Source organism: Saccopteryx leptura, chromosome 5, assembly GCF_036850995.1.
Source record: "Saccopteryx leptura isolate mSacLep1 chromosome 5, mSacLep1_pri_phased_curated, whole genome shotgun sequence".
NCBI lineage: Eukaryota > Metazoa > Chordata > Mammalia > Chiroptera > Emballonuridae > Saccopteryx > Saccopteryx leptura.
In genome coordinates this window covers 204,828,423-204,851,393 of record NC_089507.1, presented here as the reverse complement: position 1 = coordinate 204,851,393, position 22,971 = coordinate 204,828,423, and the positions used below count along the sequence as shown (strand labels likewise).

At 46.2% G+C, this 22,971-nt stretch overlaps 1 protein-coding gene across 1 annotated transcript; it reads right to left on the bottom strand.

The window, feature by feature from the left end:
* Window positions 1–583: 583 nt before the first annotated feature.
* LOC136406644 (eppin-like) lies at window positions 584–22,971 on the bottom strand. The gene is made up of 4 exons (XM_066386606.1): window positions 22,881–22,971; window positions 21,228–21,359; window positions 18,363–18,530; window positions 584–801 (listed from the first exon to the last, which is right to left on the bottom strand). Exons 1-4 carry the CDS (start codon window positions 22,969–22,971, stop codon window positions 584–586), a joined length of 609 nt encoding a protein of 202 aa, XP_066242703.1.

Sequence of the window (22,971 nt, the reverse complement as noted above, 5' to 3'; positions counted from 1 at the left end):
ACCTTCCACCCACTTTTGGCCTAAATTTACTACCTGCCCTTCTGAATTCAGCTCCAGGTTTGCTTTCTCCAGGAAGCCTTCCTCAAGCTCCCTGACCACATCGATCATACCCTGCTGACTCTCAGAGACTGTATTTGTTAAATGAATGACTGAAGAATCTTTGCTAGTCTTTCGGGAACCCAGAGAGATGAGTATGGAGTGAAGACTGCCTCAATGGGGGAAAACGCTCCAGTCTGGAGTGGTCCGGGAAGGTTTCCCGGTGCTAACTCAGACTTGGCAGACTGCACAGATGCAGGCACTCTGAGCAGAAAGCGAGGTGTGATATAAATTGCTCCATTATCACTCGTAGCCACAATTTTGGTATACGGTGAGTCACCTGGGGACTCAAAATAGTAAGTGTGGAAAGTAGCCAAGAGGCTATCTCGCTCAATCACACACTCTTGCACCCCTTTTTTAGAGGGGGAGGGAAACTGAAGCCCAGACAAAAGAGCTATGACTTAATGTCAGGCATCATATTAGGAGCAGGGATGAATGCAGCTCCCAGGCCCTCCCACATCCAGCAGCATTGCTCAGGGACCCACCCTTAGCCAACCAGGGACGAAGCTGGCCCAGGTGGGCAGAAGTGAGGGCTTGGGCGGGAGGATTGGTTACTCAGGCTCCGAACAGTACCTTTCTTGAGGTCTAAACACTTTTTCCCGCAGTTGAAGGCACAGCACTTCATGTTGGCTGGACATTGTTTGTTCTTCTTACATTGATCCCTTTCTTTGTAGTTACATTTCTCTTGGATTCTGGGGCATCTCTCTGTGGAAAAAACGGTCTTACATATGGGAGCATTGGAGGGCATAGTGCCCACTCTTCCCCAGACTGCTGGCGATTCTGGGGATCAGGGAAGGTCGCTTTTGCTTTGTTCTTCCCTGGGATTTTCCTCAGGGTGCCCGTACCTATTTCTCAGCACTGCCTACACTACCCTGCCTCCTGAGCGCCCCTCACCCTCTCCCTTCTTATCCCATCCCTAGCCCCATGCCCTCTAAGACAGGATTTCTCAACCGTGACACTAGTGACATTCTGGCTGAGTAATTCTTTGATGGGAGGGGAGAGCTGTCTTGTGCATCGTAGAATGTTTAGCAGCATCCCTGGCCTCTACCCACTAGAGGCCAGTAACACACCCAATTTGGAACCAAAAATGTCTCCAGACTTTGCAGATGTCCCCTGAAAGGCAAAATGACCCTATTGAAAGCCATTGGTCTAAGTGGATCTTGTCACTTTGGCCTGATCGGGAGTTAGTGTTTGGGAGTTCCTATTGGGGGGCACCATTGAACAGTGATTAATATCACTCACCCTGGCATCAGACAGCTGGGTGTTTTAATTCTTTTTTTTTTATTATTTTATTTATTCATTTTAGAGAGGAGAGAGAGGGAGAGAGAGAGACAGAGAGGAGAGAGAGAGACAGAGGGGAGGAGCTGGAAGTATCAACTCCCATATGTGCCTTGACCAGGCAAGCCCAGGGTTTCGAACCGGCGACCTCAGCATTTCCAGGTCGATGCTTTATCTACTGCGCCACCACCTGGTCAGGCCATAGTTTAAAATTTAACTCCAAAAAATAAATCCCAGGTTCTTCTTTCCTCTGTGATACAATCTCTATGAAACTAATCATCAGTACTTGCTGATACAACCTCTTTCAACTAATCAAAGTTAACATCCCTAGTAACCAAACAAATCACCATCATGTACTCTGTGCATGTCACTTTCCTGGGCTCGGTGTAGGAGAGAGATGTGTAAGGCAAGATCTCTGACTTCAAGAACCTCCAGAATGTGAACCTGAACAAGGTAGAGGCAGGCAAACTCAGATCTCTTTGTAGTCTGTAAGGAGAGGTCCAGGGGGGTTTCTGGGATGGAGAGGTAAGCAGGAACTGGGCTGGTCATGGCCAGCTGAACGTTAATTCTAGTAAACTGATTAAGAATATGGGCTCTAGAGTCAGACTTTGATTCAAACACCAGCTTCATTCCTTGCCAATTTGCAGTTTTCGGCAAGTCTTTTATCTTCCTGACTTTCAACTTCCTCATTTGTAACATACAGATTTTAAGAGTCTTCCTCTCTGGGCTGTTGGGAATATTAAACAAGATACTATTAATATATGTAAAACATTTGCCTTGGTTCCTGACATATCCTAAGTATGGCTCCCACCAGGTCCCTGGCAGGGCTGCGGCTTGGTCCCTGGATGGGTCCCTCAATGGGCAGAACTGACCCTATTCCATGGCTGAGAGGGACTGTAACTGAGCCCCAGGGCTGCTAGAGCTTCCACGCCAAGACTGAGGTCTGCATAGCTGGCTCTGGAGGTCCCTCTGGCTGTGTCTCCCACCCAATTGAATGTCCGTCCCATCCCTCAGTACAGAGCAAGTTTGAGGGAATGATAGGGTGGACATTGCAATGCAGAGGGGAACGTTCTCTCCTTGGATTGGTGATACTCTGTTTCATTGGTACCTGTGATTTTAGAGAAGTCCTTACCCCCGTGATGGTGAACTTTTTAAATAAAAACTTTCCACTTTGTTGGGGTTTTTTTTGTATTTTTCTGAAGCTGGAAACCGGGAGAGACAGTCAGACAGACTCTCGCAGAGGGGGAGGGGTGGAGAAGCAGATGGGTGCTTCCCCTGTGTGCCCTGGCCGGGAATCGAACCCGGGACTTCTGCACGCCAGGCCAACGCTCTACCACTGAGCCAACCAGCCAGGGCAAAAGCTTCCAACTTTTGCAGTGCTGGTAAACCTGGTCCCTCCCGCCCACTAGTGGGCGGTCCAGCTTTCATGGTGGGCCAATCGCGGTGCCGTTTGGTTGCTCTGCTACCCACTATGAAAGCTGGACCTCCCACTAGTGGGCGGGAGGGACTAGGTTGACCAGCACTGCAAAAGTGGGTGGTTTTTATAAAAAGGTTCACCATCAGGGCCTTACCCATTTCTAGTCCTCCATTGTCCCCTTCTGATTTGGATAACAACAGCTTATCCCCCTGTTTTCTCCTTCCCCTCCACATTGTAATAATTGGTGTTGCTGAAGGCAGGTCAAGGGACTTCAGGACCAGGGCTCTTCACTCCTTTCCCCAGGCAGCCCATGGCAGGATGATGTGATGTAACCTTAGAACAGAAGGGCTCTCATAAAGTTTCACTAATTTTTATACTAAAAATGGTCTTGATATCTTCGTTTCCTCCCCCGTTTTCCTTTCTTCTCTGGTTTCCGTTGTTCCCTTGTCTTGTTTCACAGGACTCGGGAAAACTTTTCCTAGTCCAATGTAGACCCATTGGACACCACACTTAGGTTTTCAGATTCACTCCCCTCTCCTCCAAAACCTCTGTCCTCTCATGGGCTAAGCAGTAATTCAAAGTAAGTGTGAATGGTTGTTAACTCTTAATTCCCCCAGGGTATACAGTGTGTCCATAAAGTCATGGTGCACTTTTGACCAGTCACAGGAAAGCAACAAAAGACGATAGAAATGTGAAATCTGCCAAATAAAAGGAAAACTCTACCAGTTTCATATCTATTCAGTGCAGTTCGATGTGGGCTCACACACAGATTTTTTAGGGCTCCTTAGGTAGCTATCCTGTATAGCCTCTACAGACTCGTCACTCACTGATGGCCTACCAGAACAGGGTTCTCCACCAAACTGCCGGTTTCTTTCAACTGCTTATCCCACCCAGTAATGTTATTCCTATGTGGTGGCGCTTTGTTATAAACGCGCCGATATTCACGTTGCACTTTGGTCACGGATTTGAATATAATGAGCCACAGAACACACTGAACTTTCCTTTGTACCGTCTACATCTCAACTGGCATGGCCGTGGGCTGCTCCGCTGTATACATGGTGTTACGCCATCATCTGCACATGCGCACATGCTGCCTCCTCGTCCTACAGAAACTGGGAGGATTTTCCTTTTATTTGGTGCAATTTCACATTTCTATCATCTTTTGTTGCTTTCCCGTGACCGGTCAAAAGTGCACCATGACTTTACGGACACACTGTATGTATGTATGCATTTTAAAAAGAAGGTCTTGAGGTCTTAAGCATGTTGTACTGTTTATAGGATTTCAGGCACAGAGATGAGTGAGTTTTCAGAATGCAGTAGGGAGAATAAATTTGGGATGAAGAAGTGCATCTCTTGTCCAAGGAATTGCCTTAGAGCAATCCTGAGTCCTCAGGGGGCACAGCTCTTACTACAACTGAGATTACTTGTAGGTTTTCTCACACAATTCTTTCTTCAAAAATTAGTTCCCATTGCCATTGCAGCCTCCATAGAAAAACATATGACATTCAAGGCTTTTAGAGTTGTAAAACCATCACTGGATTTTGGCTCAACACTGGCCCCTTTTGAAAGGAAGATTGCAAACATCTGGGAAGACATCCCATGATTGATTTGAATGGCCTAAAGAGAGAAAGTGGTTGAGAGAGGCCAAACTTATCACCTTTCCCTGGTTAGCCTCATATGCCTGGATCTGGGGTGGCTGTTGGCACAACTGTGAGGCTGTCCACAGTAGTTGAGCTCTGTACCTCTTCTTAGCCAGCCGTGGGCTTTTCTATCTATACAGAAATAGAGATTTTCACTTCTGGAAGCAGCCTGCTATGCTGAAAATCCCAGATTCAAAAATCCAGCTCTAGTGGATTCAAATCCACTCACTACTGTGTGATACTGTATCAACTTAACTTCTCCAAATCTCCATTCCTTCATATGTAACAGGAAGTGTACTCTATCATCTCTGAGCATCCTTTCAGAACTGACTTTCTAGGATTTGATGAGTAAGCTCTCTCGGGCTTCCACCTTCTATCTGATAGATATCCTATGTAAAAGGAGGGCTGACATGGAATTCAAGAGTGGGGTTCACAATTGATTAAATCATTTTGGCTGTGTGATCTTAGCCAAATCACCTATATCTTTGGCACTCAATATTCTTCATATAGAATAGGGGGTATAATAGTTACAGAAGGGTTAGAAATAACCTATAGAAAACATTGATAAATAGGAAAGCATCAATAAATAGTAGTTGCCTGACCTGTGGTGGCGCAGTGGGATAAAGCATAGACTCGGAACACTGAGGTTGCTGGTTCGAAACCCCAGGCTTACCTGGTCAAGGCACATACGGGAGTTGATGCTTCCTGCTCCTCCCCCTTCTCTCTCTCTCCTTCCTTCCCTCTCTCTCTACTCTGAAAATTGAATAAAGTCTTTAAAAAAAATAAAAATAAAAATAAATAGTAGTTGCTCTCAATCACTCTTTCCTTCCTTAACCAAGAGGACTTATCCTTTTTCTTTTTTCTTTCTTTCTTTTCTTTCAATTTTTTGTGAGAAAGAGAAAGAGAAAGAGCAAAAAAGAAGAAGGAGAGAGATAAGAAGCATCAACTTGTAGTTTCCAACTCTTTTTGTTGTTTGTTGATTGCTTTCTCATACATGTCCTGATTGGGGGGGGGGCTCCAGTTGAGCCAATGACCCCTTGCTCAATCCAATGACCTTGATTTGAGCTCAGGCCAGAGACAATGGGTTTATGTCCATGATCCCAGACTTAAGCTGCTGACCCCGCACCCCCGATGGCAAACCCACACTTAAGCCAGATGAGCCCCTTCTCAAGCTGGCAACCTCGAAGTTTCAAACCTATCTGGGTCCTCAGCATCCCAACTTGATGCTCTATCCTCTGTACCAACACCTTGTGAGGCATAAGATATATTTTTAAAAGGGATTTTTACTGGCTACTCAGAAATCTTGACTACTGCTAAGTGGCCTCATTTTCAATCGATTATCCTGGATATACTGCATTTCATCTCCCCAATTCCAGGTTTGAAGCTTCAGCAAAGAAAGTAGACCAGCCCTGGCCGGTTGGCTCAGTGGTAGAGCGTCAGCCTGGCGTGCGGAAGTCCCAGGTTCGATTCCCGGCCAGGGCACACAGGAGAGGCGCCCATCTGCTTCTCCACCCCTCCCCCTCTCCTTCCTCTCTGTCTCTCTCTTCCCCTCCCGCAGCCGAAGCTCCATTGGAGCAAAGATGGCCCAGGCGCTGGGTATGGCTCCTTGGCCTCTGCCCCAGGCGCTAGAGTGGCTCTGGTCGCAACAGAGCGATGCCCCGGAGGGGCAGAGCATCGCCCCCTGGTGGGCGTGCTGGGTGGATCCCGGTCGGGCCCATGCGGGAGTCTGACTGCCTCCCCGTTTCCAGCTTCAGAAAAATACAAAAAAAAAAAAAAAAAAAAAGAAAAGAAAGTAGACCAGAAAGGACCCTTTTTCTCTATACAGGTCCAACTTGTCTAAGGCCCTCACCTTCCACTTTGGCTCATATCTCGCCTTCTCAGTCTTACTGTGCACACAACCAGCCTCCCCCCAGACTTTGAATCTCCTTTAGCCTGCTCTACGTTTCCTCTTTTCTATAGCACGTTTCTCATCTGTTACGTGTATTACGTACTGTCTATCTGTCTCCCATGAGACTATGAATTCCACAAAGGCATTGTCTTTGTTTTGCTCATCACCCTAGCCTCAGCACCACAGACAGTAACTGGCGTCCCATATGCAGCCAGCAAGTATTATATATGATGAAGTGAATGAAATTATCTCCCTAGCCTAAAAGATAAAAAAAAACAGGCTCTCTTTGTACTGCCAGCCCCCCTACCCTAGTCCCAGGTTACTCTTGGAGCTCCCACTTTCATACCTACTTCCTCTCATTGCTGATTGAAGCTCTAGACTGAAGGTGAGAAGCAGGAGAATTGGGAGAGAGACCCAGTGCTTCATGGTGGCAAACAGCCAGTGGCTCAGACTGGCGTTGGCTTTTTAAGAAGAAAGAGAACCAATGGGAGGAGCCTGGCCCCACATCGAGCTCATTCACCTGTAACTCTGCTAACCACAATATTGGGCAGTTCCTGGAGCAGAGTATTCAGCCAGAATGTGTCTCTCCATTTTTCTTTTGGTCTTATCTGATTTGATCCAGGGCCACCTTATAACACACTTTAGGATGGAAGCCCCTATAATCATCATAATAAAAATAGACCATTTGTTTAGTGCCTTTACATTCCCAGGCACTGTATAAACTACTTTCAAACATCACCTCCCTTGAATCCATGCAGGAATGCCACAGACTTAGAACCCCCATTTTATAGAGGAAGAGAGGTTAAGCTACCTTAGCCATGCCACATGGATAGTGAGTTTCAGAGCCGGTAATGGGCCCTCATCTGTCCAGCTCCAATGCCCTTGCATTACTCATTTGTTCAACAAACACTGAGTTCCCACAGTGTGCCAAGCATAGTCTTTAATGCTGCCTCCCTTCCATTTGGGATCTCCTGGGTAATTGTGAAAGCAACATACATTATTTTGTGTACAAGGGGGGGGGGGAGGCTAGCTCTGTTTAATGTAGAGCAGAGGTCGGGAACCTATGGCTCGTGAGCCAGATGTGGCTCTTTTGATGGCTGCATCTGGCTCGCAGACAAATCTTTAATAAAAAAAGTAATAATGTTAAAAATATAAAACATTCTCATGTATTACAATCCATTCATTTCTTACCGCTCAAATTCATGGTTGCAGGTGGCTGGAGCCAATCACAGCTGTCCTCCAGGACAACACCAAATTTTTATTGGATAATGCATAATGTACACGGGTCATTATGAGGTCAGGAAGTAAACTTTCCTCCTTTTAATCAAGTAGTCAGCTAACTAATTGCAGAAACTCTTTTGATGAAGAAAATGGCTAGAAGAAAAAAAGATGAGGAGTATTATACTTTTCAGCAGGAATGGACAGAGGAATTCGCCTTTGTGGAGAGAGCAGGTTCTGCAGTGTGTCTAATATGCAATGATAAAATTCCATTGATGAAACGGTTAAATATAAAGTGGCACTTTGACACACGCCATACTACATTTGCATCAAAATATTCAGCAGGGAACAGCAGGAAGAAAGCATGTCAGGAACTACTGTGCAGAGTGCAAGCTAGTCAGCAGCAACTCCGTGTTTGGACCCAACAAGGTGACTGGAATTCGGCTAGCTTTGCTGGTGCTTTAGCAATTGTGAGAAATGGAAAGCCATTCACAGATGGGGAGTATGCCAAAACATTCATGCTTGATGTTGCCAATGAACTTTTTGACGACTTTTCGGATAAAGACAAGATAATCAAACGAATAAAAGACATGCCTCTGTCGGCAAGAACTGTTCACGATCGTTCCATCATGATGGCAAATCAAATTGAGGCAACACAAGTGAAGGACATAAATGCAGCACCATTCTTTTCTCTCACTTTGGATGAGTCAACAGACATAAGCCGTTTATCCCAGTTCAGTGTGATTGAAAGGTATGCTGTCGGTGACACACTACGTGAGGAAAGTCTTGCTGTTTTGCCTATGAAAGAGACAACAAGAGGGGAGGATTTATTCAAGTCTTTCACTGAGTTTGCTAAAGAAAAAAATCTCCTCATGGATAAACTTTTTTCAGTATGTTCTGATGGTGCTCCGTGCATGGTGGGGAAAAACAGAGGATTCGTAGAGCTTCTTTGTGAACATGAAAAGAGACCTATCCTAAGTTTTCACTGCATCCTACATCAGGAGGCACTTTGTGCTCAGATGTGTGACAAGCAGCTTGGTGAGGTGATGTTGCTGGTCATTTGGGTGGTCAACTTTATTGTTGCCTGAGCTTTAAATGATTGCCAGTTTAAAACACTGCTGGATGAAGTTGGGAATAATTATCCTGGTCTGCTTCTGCACAGCAATGTGCATTGGTTGTCAAGACAAAAGGTGCTCAGCCGTTTCGCGGCTTGTCTGAACAAAATCTGGATTTTCTTGAAATGAAAAACGTCGAGCATCCTGAGTTAGCTAACACTGAGTGGCTCCTGAAGTTCTACTATCTCATGGACATGACTGAACATCTGAACCAGCTCAATATGAAAATGCAAGGCGTTGGAAATACAGTCTTATCCCTTCAACAAGCAGTGTTTGCATTTGAAAACAAGCTGGAACTCTTCATGGCTGACATTGAAACAGGTCATTTACTATGCTTGGAAAAACTGGGAGACTTTAAAGATGCATGCACAGCAAGTGACTCTGCTCAACATCTTGATCTCCAGCAGCTAGCGGGCTTCACATCTAACCTCCTGCAGTCACTCAAAGCGCGCTTTGGAGAATTTCATGAGCGCACTCGTCTTTCTAGTTCATCACCCATCCACACAAGTGAACAGTGGACAGCGCCAACCTGAGTTACATCCCTGGTGTCTCTGTCAGAGATTTTGAGCTACAAGCTGCTGACCTGAAGGCCTCAGACATGTGGGTGAATAAGTTCAAGTCACTGAATGAAGATTTGGAAAGACTTGCATGACAGCAAGCAGAGTTGGCGAGCAAACACAAGTGGGGAGAAATGAAAAAACTTCAACTTACGGACCAGCTGATTGTCAAAACTTGGAACGCACTTCCCATCACATACCACACACTGCAGCATGTGAGTATTGCTGTACTGACAATGTTTGGCTCTACGTATGCATGTGAGCAGTCTTTCTCACATCTAAAGAATGTTAAGACCAACCTATGATTACGTTTAACGGATGGAAGTCTCAACACCTGTACGAAGCTTAACCTCACCACGTATCAACCAGACTACAAAGCCATCAGCAAAGCCATGCAGCACCAGAAGTCACATTAATAGTAAGAAGTACTTTATTCATCATTGGTTAGCAACAGCATAACAACATTATTAAAAAGAATTCAGAGACTTATTGTACTTTAAAAGTGCCAGTCTTACATAAAATGCACACATTTACTTGTATTTAGTGTTAAACATATTGTATGGCTCTCACAGAATTACATTTTAAAATATATGGCGTTCATGGCTCTCTCAACCAAAAAGGTTCCCGACCCCTGGTGTAGAGAATTATTCTTTCTAGAGGTATACCTCAATTGCCAGGGCAGCACATTCCCCACCCACCTCCTTTCCCAGATCTTCGTGAGATCTGATTTCTTTTTGACAGTACAGAGCAGGCATTAGTAGGATTTAGGGAGTCTCCAAGATGAAGTCTAAGCTTGTAATTTTGAATTCAGGCACTCTTGACCTTGGGCAAGCCTCAGTTCTCTCATCTATAAATTGAGATTAATTAGCTGGTTTCGCATGTTTCCCAGAACTGACACAAGTGTTCAGTGAATATACAAATGCTTCATACATTATAAATGCACACACAGGCACATGCCTTTTGCACATGGGAGTGTGTGTGTACGGTGATCTTTTTGGAAGTGGGAGCGCAAACTGAACCACACTTATCCTCTACAGAAATGTGTTATCCATCTTTGCACGTTAGTGACAACTCTTCTTTCTCCTTCAATCCCTTGCAGCCATGATGATACTCATTCTTAAACATTGCTTCTCCAAACTATAGTTCACATAGTTGTTGGTCTACCCTCTCATCACCTGCTTATCTTTACTGCTTCCTCTGCCTGTATTTTCTTGAAGAATCTTCTGCAGTCTGCGTTTCAACATCTCTGATTTATCTTTTGCACTTTGGTGGGTCTACCAGGACTCCTTAGCTCTTTTGAGTGGTTGAATCTGTTCATCAGAAATCAAATTAGTGGGAGAAGGATCCTGGCCTAGGGAATGATCAGACTGGCATTTTCTGTTTGGATAGTAAAGGCGGGACTGCCCATAGGTGCTCCTCGCTGAGAGTTCCCACGTTGCTCCACCTTCTAGAGCAGCTGAGCAGGATGTGAGACCTGACCTTTCAGCGCACAATTCAGAAGAGCTGTTTGCATTTGGGAAAGGGGCATTCTACCTCCCAGGGCCACTTGGCAATGTCTAGAGACATTTCTGATGGTCACAACTTGGGGGTCAGGGGTACCTACTGATAAAAGCCAGGGGTGCTGCTAACCTAGCCGTCCTACAATGCACAGGGTAGCCCCACATCAAAGAGTGATTGATCTGCCCCAAATTAAATATTGCTGAGGTTAGAACACCTTGCAGAAGAGTTATGGATATAAATTTTTTTAAGTATAAAGGTATTTCTAATGTCGTCAGTGTCATAAGACTCTATGAAATGAGGACAGTGTTTGATGAGGTGTGCCCGTACTTATTTGTCTGAACAAACCTTGACAGTGGGTGCGGAAGTCTCTGGCCTTTGAGAACAAGGCACTCTGTACCCGGGTTGCCCTGGGGATCTTTGGTCACACACAAGTCACTGACCCGGTCCTTCGTCAGCTGATTTTGGTGGTTGGGTTACTATCATTCCAGAAGATGGAGGTCAAGTGTAATATTTATTGAAAGCACATTAGAGGAGCTAGCAGGAAACTCTTGCTAATTATCTAGCACTTACACTCATCAACAGAGTCTTACCCTATATTCACCCTATACGTGCATAAAGAATAAAATTACTTTTGATTTAGCTCCATTGATTTCGATGTTCTAGTGTTGGGGAAAGTAAATGTGGATAAGATTTTGAAAGAATCAAGTACTCCCATTCAGATTCTAAACTCCACAAAACCTTTATCTTTTCTAGAAGGGAGAAGGAAACTAATATCACTTCAACACTGACAACATGTCAGGGAATTTTCTGCCTTGTCTGTCATTGCATCTTCATAAAAAAGCGTCCTTGGAATAAATATTATTGTGTTGTCATTTTATAGAATAGGGGAACAGGGACTCAGAAGTCTTGCTTGCACATATAACAATACAATTATAAGCACACATGTACTGGGAGAGTTTATTTCTATTTTTTACCTTATATTCAAAATAAATGTCTGCAAGTGTAAACTAAGGTCGATCATTTAAGGAATTATAGAAATGATCCCTGAAATTATAGTCTTTAAGGTCAATCATTTAAGAGAAGAATGCTGAGGTCGCTGGTTCGAAACCCTGGGCTTGCCTGGTCAAGGCACATATGGGAGTTGATGCTTCCAGCTCCTCCCCACCTTCTCTCTCTGTCTCTCTCTCTCCCTCTCTGTCTCTCTCTCTCCCTTTCTCTCCTTTAAAATGAATTTAAAAAAAAAAGGCCCTGGCCAGTTGGCTCAGCGGTAGAGCGTCGGCCTGGCGTGCAGAAGTCCCGGGTCCATTCCCGGCCAGGGCACATAGGGGAAGTGCCCATTTGCTTCTCCACCCCGCCCTCCTTCCTCTCTGTCTCTCTCTTCCCCTCTCGCAGCCAAGGCTCCATTGGAGCAAAGATGGCCCGGGCGCTGGGGATGGCTCCTTGGCCTCTGCCCCAGGCGCTAGAGTGGCTCTGGTCGCGGCAGAGCGACGCCCTGGAGGGGCAGAGCATCGCCCCCTGGTGGGCAGAGCGTTGCCCCTGGTGGGCGTGCCGGGTGGATCCCTGTCCGGCGCATTGCGGGAGTCTGTCTGGCTGTCTCTCCCCATTTCCAGCTTCGGAAAAATACAAAAAATAAATAAATAAAATAAAGAGAACAGTTAATTTATGTCTTTAGGAAGTCAAGTAGAACTTTTTAGCAGAGGATAAAGTTTAGCATTCTATGTCAATTAGCTTGAATATAAAGAGAGGAGGGAGAAATTATTTGTAGAACTCAGGAGTAGGGAATTACTACTCATAAGACATAGAAAATGCCCACTGCTGGAAGCTCTCAGTTGACCCCCTTTTCTGGAAGCTGGGACCCTACAAGCTTTGCACCTGAGTGGTTGAGATCATCAAGTGGTGCTGGCCTTTGTTACTGTGTTTGTTCTAATAATAATTCTAATCTGTACTGTTATGGACATCAACATCCTAGGCATTATGTTCTGTACATATTGTAAAACTTCTCACATGTGCTCGTCACAAACCCTGTGGCACCTGTTTTGCATATTTCACGGATGAAGACCCATAAAAGTTATGATATGAAGCAGAAGTGTGACATTAAATCAAGAGAGTTTGAGACAAATAGTTATAATACATTAGAGTTACCTTAAGACTTTTTTGTTTCACTCTCTTAAGGATTTGAGAATCTCTGAGTTCCTAGTGTCTTGGTATTGGTGAGTCACTTAGATAATTTAGCTACAAAAATCCTCAAAGACAGACAATATATTTAAAAGTTTCTGTAATGTATGCCCATCCTCCTCACAGGGACTGCTGAAGTTGTTTCATGGCTGGGAAATAGCGAACTTATTGCCTGTGCAGTGTACAATTCATTGAATAAGGGTGGAAACGGTCCTTCAAACACTAAACCTAGGTCTCAGGAACAGTTCTATGGGCTCAGCTCTCATTCCCAACATGTTATTGCCCCGGAGTGCAGCTCACCTGATGAGAGGCAGGCATAGCACAAGGGCTGGTACGCCAAGGTCTTCCGGGAAGGCACGTGGTCGCCAGGGCTTCACTGCATCTCCCAGCGCTCTGCACAGGTCCACCCTTTCCATCGCTGACTCCACTGATGCCTTCCTGCACATCACTGGGGCCAGGAAGGATGAGAGCCAAGGAAGTGTCCCGGGTGAGACTGGGGGAGGGGAGGGTCCTTTCTTTGTCTCTTCCCTGTAGGGCAGGTGTGATAACTTGGGCCCAGAGAGAATGACTCAGTCACTGTCACATAGAGATTAATGGTTGGGCCAGCATTAGAGATCAGGTGACCTAGCCCAAAGCTTGTCTACTATCAGGGCACTAGTCTGACGTTCCCCGTTAGTCTGGGGACAGTATTCTCTCTGACTTCTACTCTAGCCCCCGTTCTTTCCTAATGTTCCATCCTCCTCATCCTCATGACACCTGGTCTCAGTGCTAAATTCTCTGTTTGAAATACTGAGTGTGGTTCCTGTGTCCATTACTAAATCCTGACTGCTGAGTGAGAGTCTGGACACTCAGCATTTATAGTGGAACACCGGTTTTCCCTTACACAAGGACTCCTCATGGAAGAGAATTCTTCAACTGTAGGAAAAAAGTGACATTAAGATGCTGAATATTGTCTGACCAGGTGGTGGCACGGTGGATAGAGCTTCGGACTGGGATGCTGAGGACCCAGGTTTGAGACCCCGAGATCGCCAGCTTGAGTGAAGGTTCATCTGGTTTGAGCAAAGCTCACCAGGTTGAGCACATGTTGCTGGCTTGAGTAAGGGGTCACTGGCTCTGCTGTAGCCCCCCTGCCCCCTGGTCAAAGCACATATGAGAAGGCAATCAATGAACAACTAAGGTGTCACAACAACAAATTGATGCTTCTTATCTCTCTCCCTTCCTGTCAGTCTGTCCCTATTTGTCCCTCTCTCTGTCAAAAAAAAAAAAAAAGATGCTGAATATTAAAAAACAAAGTGATGTGTGGTCATTTTGTCTACCCTGATTTTCAACTAGGCTGTGGGCTCCAGCCCCACCTTGCTATGCTTTGAACCTGGACATTAGCTCTAATTTTGCTTAATTTGCTGCGTGATCTGGATATCTGTTTTCTACTAGAAGCTTCTATGTGTGTATATGCTTTTTAAAAGGGGGGGTTATTGTGGGGGGTGGAGCTCTCTACTCCCGTCAGCTTGGACTCTCCCTGAGTTTTCAAACCACCCACAACTTCCTCTGGGCACGTCTGCCTCTGCAGGGAGCTTTGGGGAGAGAATAAGAAGGGGAGTGAGACCAGGGCGTCCTGGGTTGCATGGCACCACGAGTAGCACCTGAAGATTCCACTCCAGGTGTCCTCTGGTTTTACTGGGCAGGGGAATGAGCCAACACTTGGCAACAAAGAGACAGACACAGCATTTTTCACTGAGGCCATTGGAAGGCATGGCGTTCCCTGTGCTCAGCCACGAGGGCTCTGAGCTCGCTCTTGGGCACAGCAGGTGAGCAGGTACTGTTAACAACATGGCACACTGTGGATATTTCCAACAGGCTCTCTGGCCTGTGGGTACAAGACAGATGATTCTGTGCCAGTCACTCATGTATGTCAACCCCAAGCAAGGACTGAGAAGCATGGATGGGATGGAAAAGCCCAGGTGCTTGTCGCCTTGTCAAGCTCCTGACCCGCCTTATCTTCTCAGACTTAGAAGTACAGTCTCAATATGCAAACGTTGTGGGTTCGATTCCATTCCGGGACCGGGGTCAGAAACAGGTTTGTGTTTCTGTCCCTTTCTCTCCCTTTTTTCCTAAAACAAATACTTTTTAAAGAAAAGATTAAGTTCTGACCTGTGGTGGTGCAGTGGATAGAGTATCAACTTGGAATGCTGAGGCCCCTTGCTGAAACCCTGGTGTTGCCAGGTCAAGGCACATAAGAGAAGCAACTACAGTTTGATGCTTCCCACTCCTTCCCCCTCACTTCTGCCTTCTCCCTCCACTGAACCTGCCATGTTTCTGGACAGCCAACACCCCAGACTCCCAGGATATCCCAGGTGAGGTCGAAACTATGAAGCAGTGTTCAGCAGCAACTTTTTCTGAGACATTGCCTGCCCCGGCACAACCTAACAATAACACTCCAGGAGTCCACATGTCGCTAGAGAAGCCAGCTGCACCCCCTCCTCTGGGGGACACCACGTTTCCGAGGCCATCAATGGACTAGCTGTCACCCACAGCACCAGCCCTGTGGGAGGGACTCTTGATAGGCAGCATCTAGTCTTCCAATAAACTGAGGCTCTCTGGCTCTCACTTCAACCAGGAAGAGAGGCCAAGCTTATTGGGGTTCTAGACTCCTTTAGCAGAAACGGTGTTCGATTCCAGGGTCTTCCATGTTTCAGGGAGAGTTTGGAGGTCAAGACTATCCTAGTTCTTGTCTTTCTCTCCAATATTACTCTGCTCATGATGGTTATTTTTCTGCTTATTTTTCACAACACTGTTTATTTTTCCTTTTTCTGTGTCTCTTTCTTTTACCCTGTGCCCTTTTTTCTTTCTGTGTCTCTTTCTGTCTGGGTTTCTTTCTTCCTGCCCTTCTGTTTCCCTTTGTCCTTTTCCCTTTTCTTTTTGGCCCACCCCATTTCTTTAATCATGTCAAAGACTAAAGGTATTGCCATGAGTAGCATGTAGGGGAGGAGACCGGTAGATTCCAGATTGAACGGAATCTTCAGTCAAGATGATGGTGCGTTGAAATCAGGAGAGAATGTTAGAGCTAATGGCGAGCTTCCATCATGGAGTACAATTCAGAATAGGTGGTGCAGGAGGGAAAGAGTAAACAAATGTCAGTTCTGACCACAGAACCAGCTGCATCAGTGATGGGATCTGAACTTTCCATTGAACTTTCCAATTTAAGGCTTGAAGCATCAGTAAGACATACTCTCAGCCCACCTCTGATGTCATCTGCAGTGGTAAGAGAAAGTTCTCATGCAAATTTTTTCCTTATTCATTTTCTATAATTGAGGTAGACTTCACATCATATAAAATTAGCCATTTTTAAGTAACAGTTCAGGGGGTGTTAATACCTTCATAATGTTGTGTAACTATCACCTTTATTTAGTTCCAAAACATTTTTATCATAAAAGGAAATCCCATACCCATTAGCAGTCACTCCCTGTTTTCCCCCAGGCTACCATAGTCCTTGGAAACTGCTTATCTATTATCTACTCCTTTGAATTAGCCTATTCTGGACATATGACATCAATGAAATCATAGAGTATATGGCCTTTTGTGTCTGGCTTCTTTCACTTAGCGTGATGTTTTTGAGGTTCGTCCACTGTGTAGCATGTCATGTGATCACATTTCAGTCATTCCTTTCTTTCTTTCTTTCTTTCTTTCTTTCTTTTTTTTTTTTTTTTGTATTTTTCTGAAGCTGGAAACGGGGAGGCAGTCAGACAGACTACCGCATGCGCCTGATTGGGATCCACCCGGCACGCCCACCTGGGGGCAATGCTCTGCCCATCCGGGGTGTCACTCTGTTGCGACCAGAGCCACGCTAGCACTTCAGGCAAGACCATGGAGCCATCCCCAGTGCCTGGGCCATCTTTGCTCCAATGGAGGCTTGGCTGCGGGTGGGGAAGAGAGAGACAGAGAGGAAGGAGAGGAGGAGGGGTGGAGAAGCAGATGGGCGCTTCTCTTGTGTGCCCTGGCCGGGAATCGAACCCAGGACTTCCGCACGCCAGGCCAACGCTCTACCACTGAGCCAACCGGCCAGGGCCAGTCATTCCTTTCTTTGGTTGAATAATATCCAGTGCTAGCTTTCCACTTCAAACATCAGAGTCTCTACATCTCTGCTGTGGGTTTTCTCTGGATCCTGGGATCTTGCTCAGATTTCACACAGAACAGTGTGGAAGAATGAGGGATTTCCTGCCCCCAGACATCCAGTATGGTATGAGAATCCATGGATACACACCTCAGCTTGCCCATGACTGAAGATGGATGAAAAAAACTACAGAGGCATGTTTTACATGGTCCCTTAGAAAGTCTCCAGTAGGAGTAAGCTACAGCTTCCCACAGTGGTAACCCGCTCACTTTCCTGTATCACCTACCGCACTCCCCACACTTACCTCCCGAATCAATAACTCCCCACCTGCTCTTACCCTAGGCTCAATTTCTGGGGGCTCCAATCTAAGGCAATGCCCCACGGGCCTTGTCCTAAAAGAGTCTTATAATTCCTGAGGAAACAGAGGAAGATTACAATACCTCAACCTTCAAGGTCCTGATTCTCTTCACTCCCTTTAATGGCATCTCCAGAAGCCCCAGGGAGCTTTCACACACCACAAACCATGAGGTGCCCACAGATGTGAGTCGAGGCTCAGGATCAAACAGAGTACTTTATTGAGAAAAATTAGGAGCTGCCCCACTGTAAATGGGGGCTCTGGGAGTTCAACTATAGAAAAAGATTCAAAATAGGATATTATGTATGAAAAGAGGCTGAGATGGAGGCAAGGAAGGCAGATCCCGGGGTTCGGTTCTGGGAAGAGCTATGGATGGGACGCTGGCTGTGGAGCAGTGGAGGCCAACCTGGAGTGTCAGTCAGGCGCACGGGCAGAGCCTTGAACCATGAGCCCAATCCTGATGGTCGTTCCGATCCTTATGCATTCAGGATTAGAAGCCTGTTGGGAATGCAGGACAGGAGGAGCAGCTGAGCATCTTGGGCTCAGCTTATCTTCAGAACCAGTCTTAAAGTTATGTTTGTACATCTTTCCATAGGGCATTAAAGGAAGGGGGGTTACCTGGACAGCTGTAAATCTCCTTAAAGGAGAAGGGGATGTAGATAGGAGTGGATTGCTAGTAAAGCATTGTAATTAGAAAACTGATGGCCTGTGGTGATTGCTCAACATGCACATCCTGTGACCTCTGTGATGTTGGTCTCTGAGATTTCACCAGGTCTGCATCCTCCCTCCACCCCTCATACTTGCAAGCTTTGATTCATGATCATGTCCCTTCCCAGCCTCACTTCCCAGAAAGCCACTGTTCAAGCCTCTGAGATGTATTCTTATGTCCTGATGGGAGCTGGTTCTCTCAGCACCTGGTCTGCCAGGATGTGGCCATCCCAGAACAAACTAGCCAATACTCTGACCTCTCGTGTGGTCCTGGTGAGGATGGGAGATTAGGGCCCTTGGTACTCACGATTTTTGGAGCATGTGCTCTCACACCAGGCTTTGGAATGGAAGTTGTTATTGTTTCCTTGGCAACCGCCAAAGATGAAGATGGAACAGGTATTGTTGGCCTTGTTATACCACCAACGACGAAAAGAAGCCATGCAGGGTCCAGGATCTTTTGGAAAACTGCATAGGTCTGCAGGGAGACCCCAGAGTTGAAACTTAGGGTGCCCCCCCAAAATATGACTATTTTTATCCCTCTTTCCACCTCCACAGATGACACTGTTCAGACTTCTCTCACCTTTTTTTTTTTTGTATTTTTTTTTTCCTGAAGTTGGAAACGGGGAGAGACAGTCATACAGACTCCCGCATGCGCCCAACCGGGATCTACCCGGCACGCCCACCAGGGGGCAACGCTCTGCCCCACCATGGGGCGTCGCTCTGTTGCGACCAGAGCCACTCTAGCACCTGGGGCAGAGGCCAAGGAGCCATCCCCAGTGCCCGGGCCATCTTTGCTCCAATGGAGCCTCGGCTGCAGGAGGGGAAGAGAGAGACAGAGAGGAAGGAGAGGGGGAGGGGTGGAGAAGCAGATGGGCGCTTCTCCTGTGTGCCCTGGCCGGAAATCGAACCCGGGACTCCTGCACACCAGGCCGATGCTCTACCACTGAGCCAACCAGCCAGGGCCTCCTCTCACCTTTTCACATGCCAGGGGCCCAGCTCTATTTGCAGGGAGACCCCAAGTGGAGCCATCTGGGTGTCTATAGCTCTTCCCTTCTGGTCACTGACCTCATTGTCTCCCCTGAGAGGGAGGAGACTGGTTTCAAGAGTCTTTTTCTAATTCAGTCTGTCCATTGACCTCCCACATTACCTGTCGTTCTCGACTTCCTTTCCTGTACAAAGAAAATGCAAAATCTCACCTTGCTCATTTTAAAGGGCTGTCTTGAGGGGCAAGTGAAATCACCCTCATGGCCCTCTAAGTTGTGAGCTTCTTGATTGTATCTTACTGTGCAGCTTGTAGTACAGTGCCTGGCAGAGAATAGCTGCTCAATAAATATGCCCTGAATAAATAAAAGATACGGAAGTGCCCTGAAAATGTCAAATTATAAGCCATTTACTCTGCCATCCAAACCATGCCAAGACAAGACTATGGGATCATGAGTAAAGTGCAAGTCCGTGCAGGGAAAGCGAGAGTAGATTTTCAGATGGTCATGCATGTTTTCCTCCTATTAGCTTCAGTCCTGTTATAGGTTGAATTACATCTCTCCCCACCACCCTTTCATTCACACGTTAAAGTCCTAACCCTCAGGACCTCAGAATGTGACCCTATTTAGAAATAGAGTTGTGACAGATGTCATTTTTTATGACAAGTCACACTGGAGTGGGGTGCATCCCTAATCCAATATGACTGATGTCCTTATAAAAAGGAGACATTTGGACACACACCCACAAGAAGAACACCATGTGCAGAAGAAGACAGAGGTCCACAAGCCAAGAAATGCCAAAGATTTCCCTCAGGCCTCTAGAAGATAGGGGAGAGGCATAGATCAGCTTCTCCTCCACAACTCGAGAAAGAACCACTTGACCAACACTTGACCTCGGACTTCTGGCTGCAGAGCTGTAAGACAATGCATCTCTGTTGTGTAAGCCCCCCAGTGTGAGGCACTTCGTTACAGCAGCCCTAGCAAACAGAAACAGATCCAAACTGAACTGTGAGTTCAGCTCCAGGGCTAGTCAACCTTTTTATACCTACCGCCCACTTTTGTATCTCTGTTAGTAAAATTTTCTAACAGCCCACCGGTTCCACAGTAATGGTGATTTATAAAGTAGCGAAGTAACTTTATAAATGGAGAAGCCCTGACCTGCAGGCTGAAGAATGACTAAGCGTTCTCTGCCTTCCCACCCTGCTCCATTGTCAAGTCCTGTTTGCTGCACCTCCTAGATACCTTTCAAACGCATCCCATACTTCTCCGTGCCCTCAGCTCCCTTTCTAGTGCAAGCGCCCATTTTCTTTCATGCCAAGATCCTTTTGGACATTCCATTCCTCCTCGGCAGGCATAGAGAACACCTGTTCATTTCACCACCCACCTCAATGGATTTCTATTGCTCCTGGGATCAAAGGGAGACTCTAGCCCACCAAACCCTTCCTAACTACTATCTTTTGACCACGTGCACACTCCCTAGACTCCACTATTGAGTACATGCTATTCCCTGTGCCTGGAAAGACCTTCCACCCACTTTTGGCCTAAATTTACTACCTGCCCTTCTGAATTCAACTCCAGGTTTGCTTTCTCCAGGAAGCCTTCCTCAAGCTCCCTGACCACATCGATCGTACCCTGCTGACTCTCAGAGACTCTGTATCTGTTAAATGAATGACTGAAGAATCTTTGCTAGTCTTTCGGGAACCCAGAGAGATGACTATGGAGTGAAGACTGCCTCAATGGGGGAAAACGCTCCAGTCTGGAGTGGTCCGGGAAGGTTTCCCGGTGCTAACTCAGACTTGGCAGACTGCGCAGATGCAGGCACTCTGAGCAGAAAGCGAGGTGTGATACAAATTGTTCCATTATCACTCATAGCCACAATGTTGGTATACGGTAAGTCACCTGGGGACTCAAAATAGTAAGTGTGGAAAGTAGCCAAGAGGCTATCTCGCTCAATCACACACTCTTGCACACTTTCTTTAGTGGGGGAGGGAAACTGAAGCCCAGACAAGAGAGCTATGACTTAATGTCAGGCATCATATTAGGAGCGGGGATGAATGCAGCTCCCAGGCCCTCCCACATCCAGCAGCATTGCTCAGGGACCCACCCTTAGCCAACCAGGGACGAAGCCGGCCCAGGTGGGCCGAGGTGAGGGCTTGGGCAGAAGGATTGGTTACTCAGGCTCTGAACAGTACCTTTCTTGAGGTCTAAACACTTTTTCCCGCAGTTGAAGGCACAGCACTTCATGTTGGCTGGACATTGATTGTTCTTCTTACATTGATCCCTTTCTTTGTAGTTACATTTCTCTTGGATTCTGGGGCATCTCTCTGTGGAAAAAATGGTCTTACATATAGGAGCATTGGAGGGCATAGTGCCCACTCTTCCCCAGACTGCTGGCGATTCTGGGGATCAGGGAAGGTCGCTTTTGCTTTGTTCTTCCCTGGGATTTTCCTCAGGGTGCCCGTACCTATTTCTCAGCACTGCCTACACTACGCTGCCTCCTGAGCGCCCCTCACCCTCTCCCTTCTTATCCCATCCCTAGCCCCATGCCCTCTAAGACAGGATTTCTCAACCATGACACTAGTGACATTCTGGCTGAATAATTCTTTGATGGGAGGGAAGAGCCATCTTGTGCATCGTAGAATGTTTAGCAGCATCCCTGGCCTCTACCCACTAGAGGCCAGTAACACACCCAATTTGGAACCAAAAATGTCTCCAGACTTTGCAGATGTCCCCTGAAAGGCAAAATGACCCTATTGAAAGCCATTGGTCTAAGTGGATCTTGTCATTTTGGCCTGATCGGGGAGTTAGTGTTTGGGAGTCCCTTTTGGGGGGCACCGTTGAACAGTGATTAATATCACTCACCCTGGCATCAGACAGCTGGGTGTTTTAATTCTTAACTCTTGATTTACCACTTACTTGCTGTGAACCTTGGTTTCCTCATTTGTAAGATCGTTTTAGCTTTACACAGTTGTGAGAAAGAAATGAGACAAAGTGTGTAAAGCCATCATCATAACTGAGTATGTTGTATTATAACTGATGCACAATAATATTAAGTAGCATTTGTTAAGTGTTTACCATAATCCAAGCATCCTTCTAATTTAAATATGATCTCTCATTTAATTCCCATAATAGCTCTGTGAGGTAATTTCTATTAATACCCCATTTTGCAGATAAGGAAACAAAAGCATATGGAACTCAAGTGCCTAAGGTTACATGGCTACTAAGTGGTAGAACCAGAATTTGGACCCACCAAGTCTGACTCCAGATCCCTCTCTCTAAGTCCCTGCTTCCTGAATGTTCTATAAATAGTAACAATTATTATTACTATTATATATGGTCATGGAATATTACTGTCTTAAGTTCAAAGGAACGTCTGAACACTATCCTTTATCCCAAAGTCACGGAACCTGGGGGTACAAGGCTACTTTATTGCACTGTATTTGAAAGAATCAGGAGTTGACAGGGATGATGTTGGAGAAAGGGAGCAATTTTTGTTGTGGGTGAGGAGAAGGTCCCTTAGGCTTCCCAGATCCCTATAGACCCTCCCAAGTGCCATATCCTATGACATTCCCAGCCTCCCCCCCCCCAAGACTAACCCTCTACTTCAGAGGGGCTGAAAGCAGTAAGGGTTGCCTCGGGTCTGAAATCTTGCATTCACAGAAGGAATCTTCCACACAGAGGGAAATGGAAGAAACATCCCAAAATATCTCTCTCCTTTTCCAACCCAAGACCCAAGGTGAAGATAATGAAAAGCAACCCAAGTCTGAGGAATAATTGTTCCTTGTTCCTTCCTTCCCACAACCTTCCCTCTCTCCCAGGAAGGGGCTAGAGGGCCCAGTACTTACTGGGAAAGAGGAAGTCATTCAAACCAAGTCCTTGTACATTCACTAGAAGGATGGATAACACCAGGATCCTCAAAAGTCCAGAAGACACCAT

Excerpts from the sequence above, each read along its gene's own strand:
- LOC136406644 (XM_066386606.1), bottom strand. The coding sequence starts at position 22,971 with ATGGTGTCTTCTGGACTTTTGAGGATCCTGGTGTTATCCATCCTTCTA. Across the intron at positions 18,531-21,227 it reads GTGTTTAGACCTCAAGAAAG|ACCTATGCAGTTTTCCAAAA; the intron begins GTACTGTTCAGA and ends GTCTCCCTGCAG. Across the intron at positions 802-18,362 it reads GAGCACATGCTCCAAAAATC|AGAGATGCCCCAGAATCCAA; the intron begins GTGAGTACCAAG and ends TTTTTTCCACAG.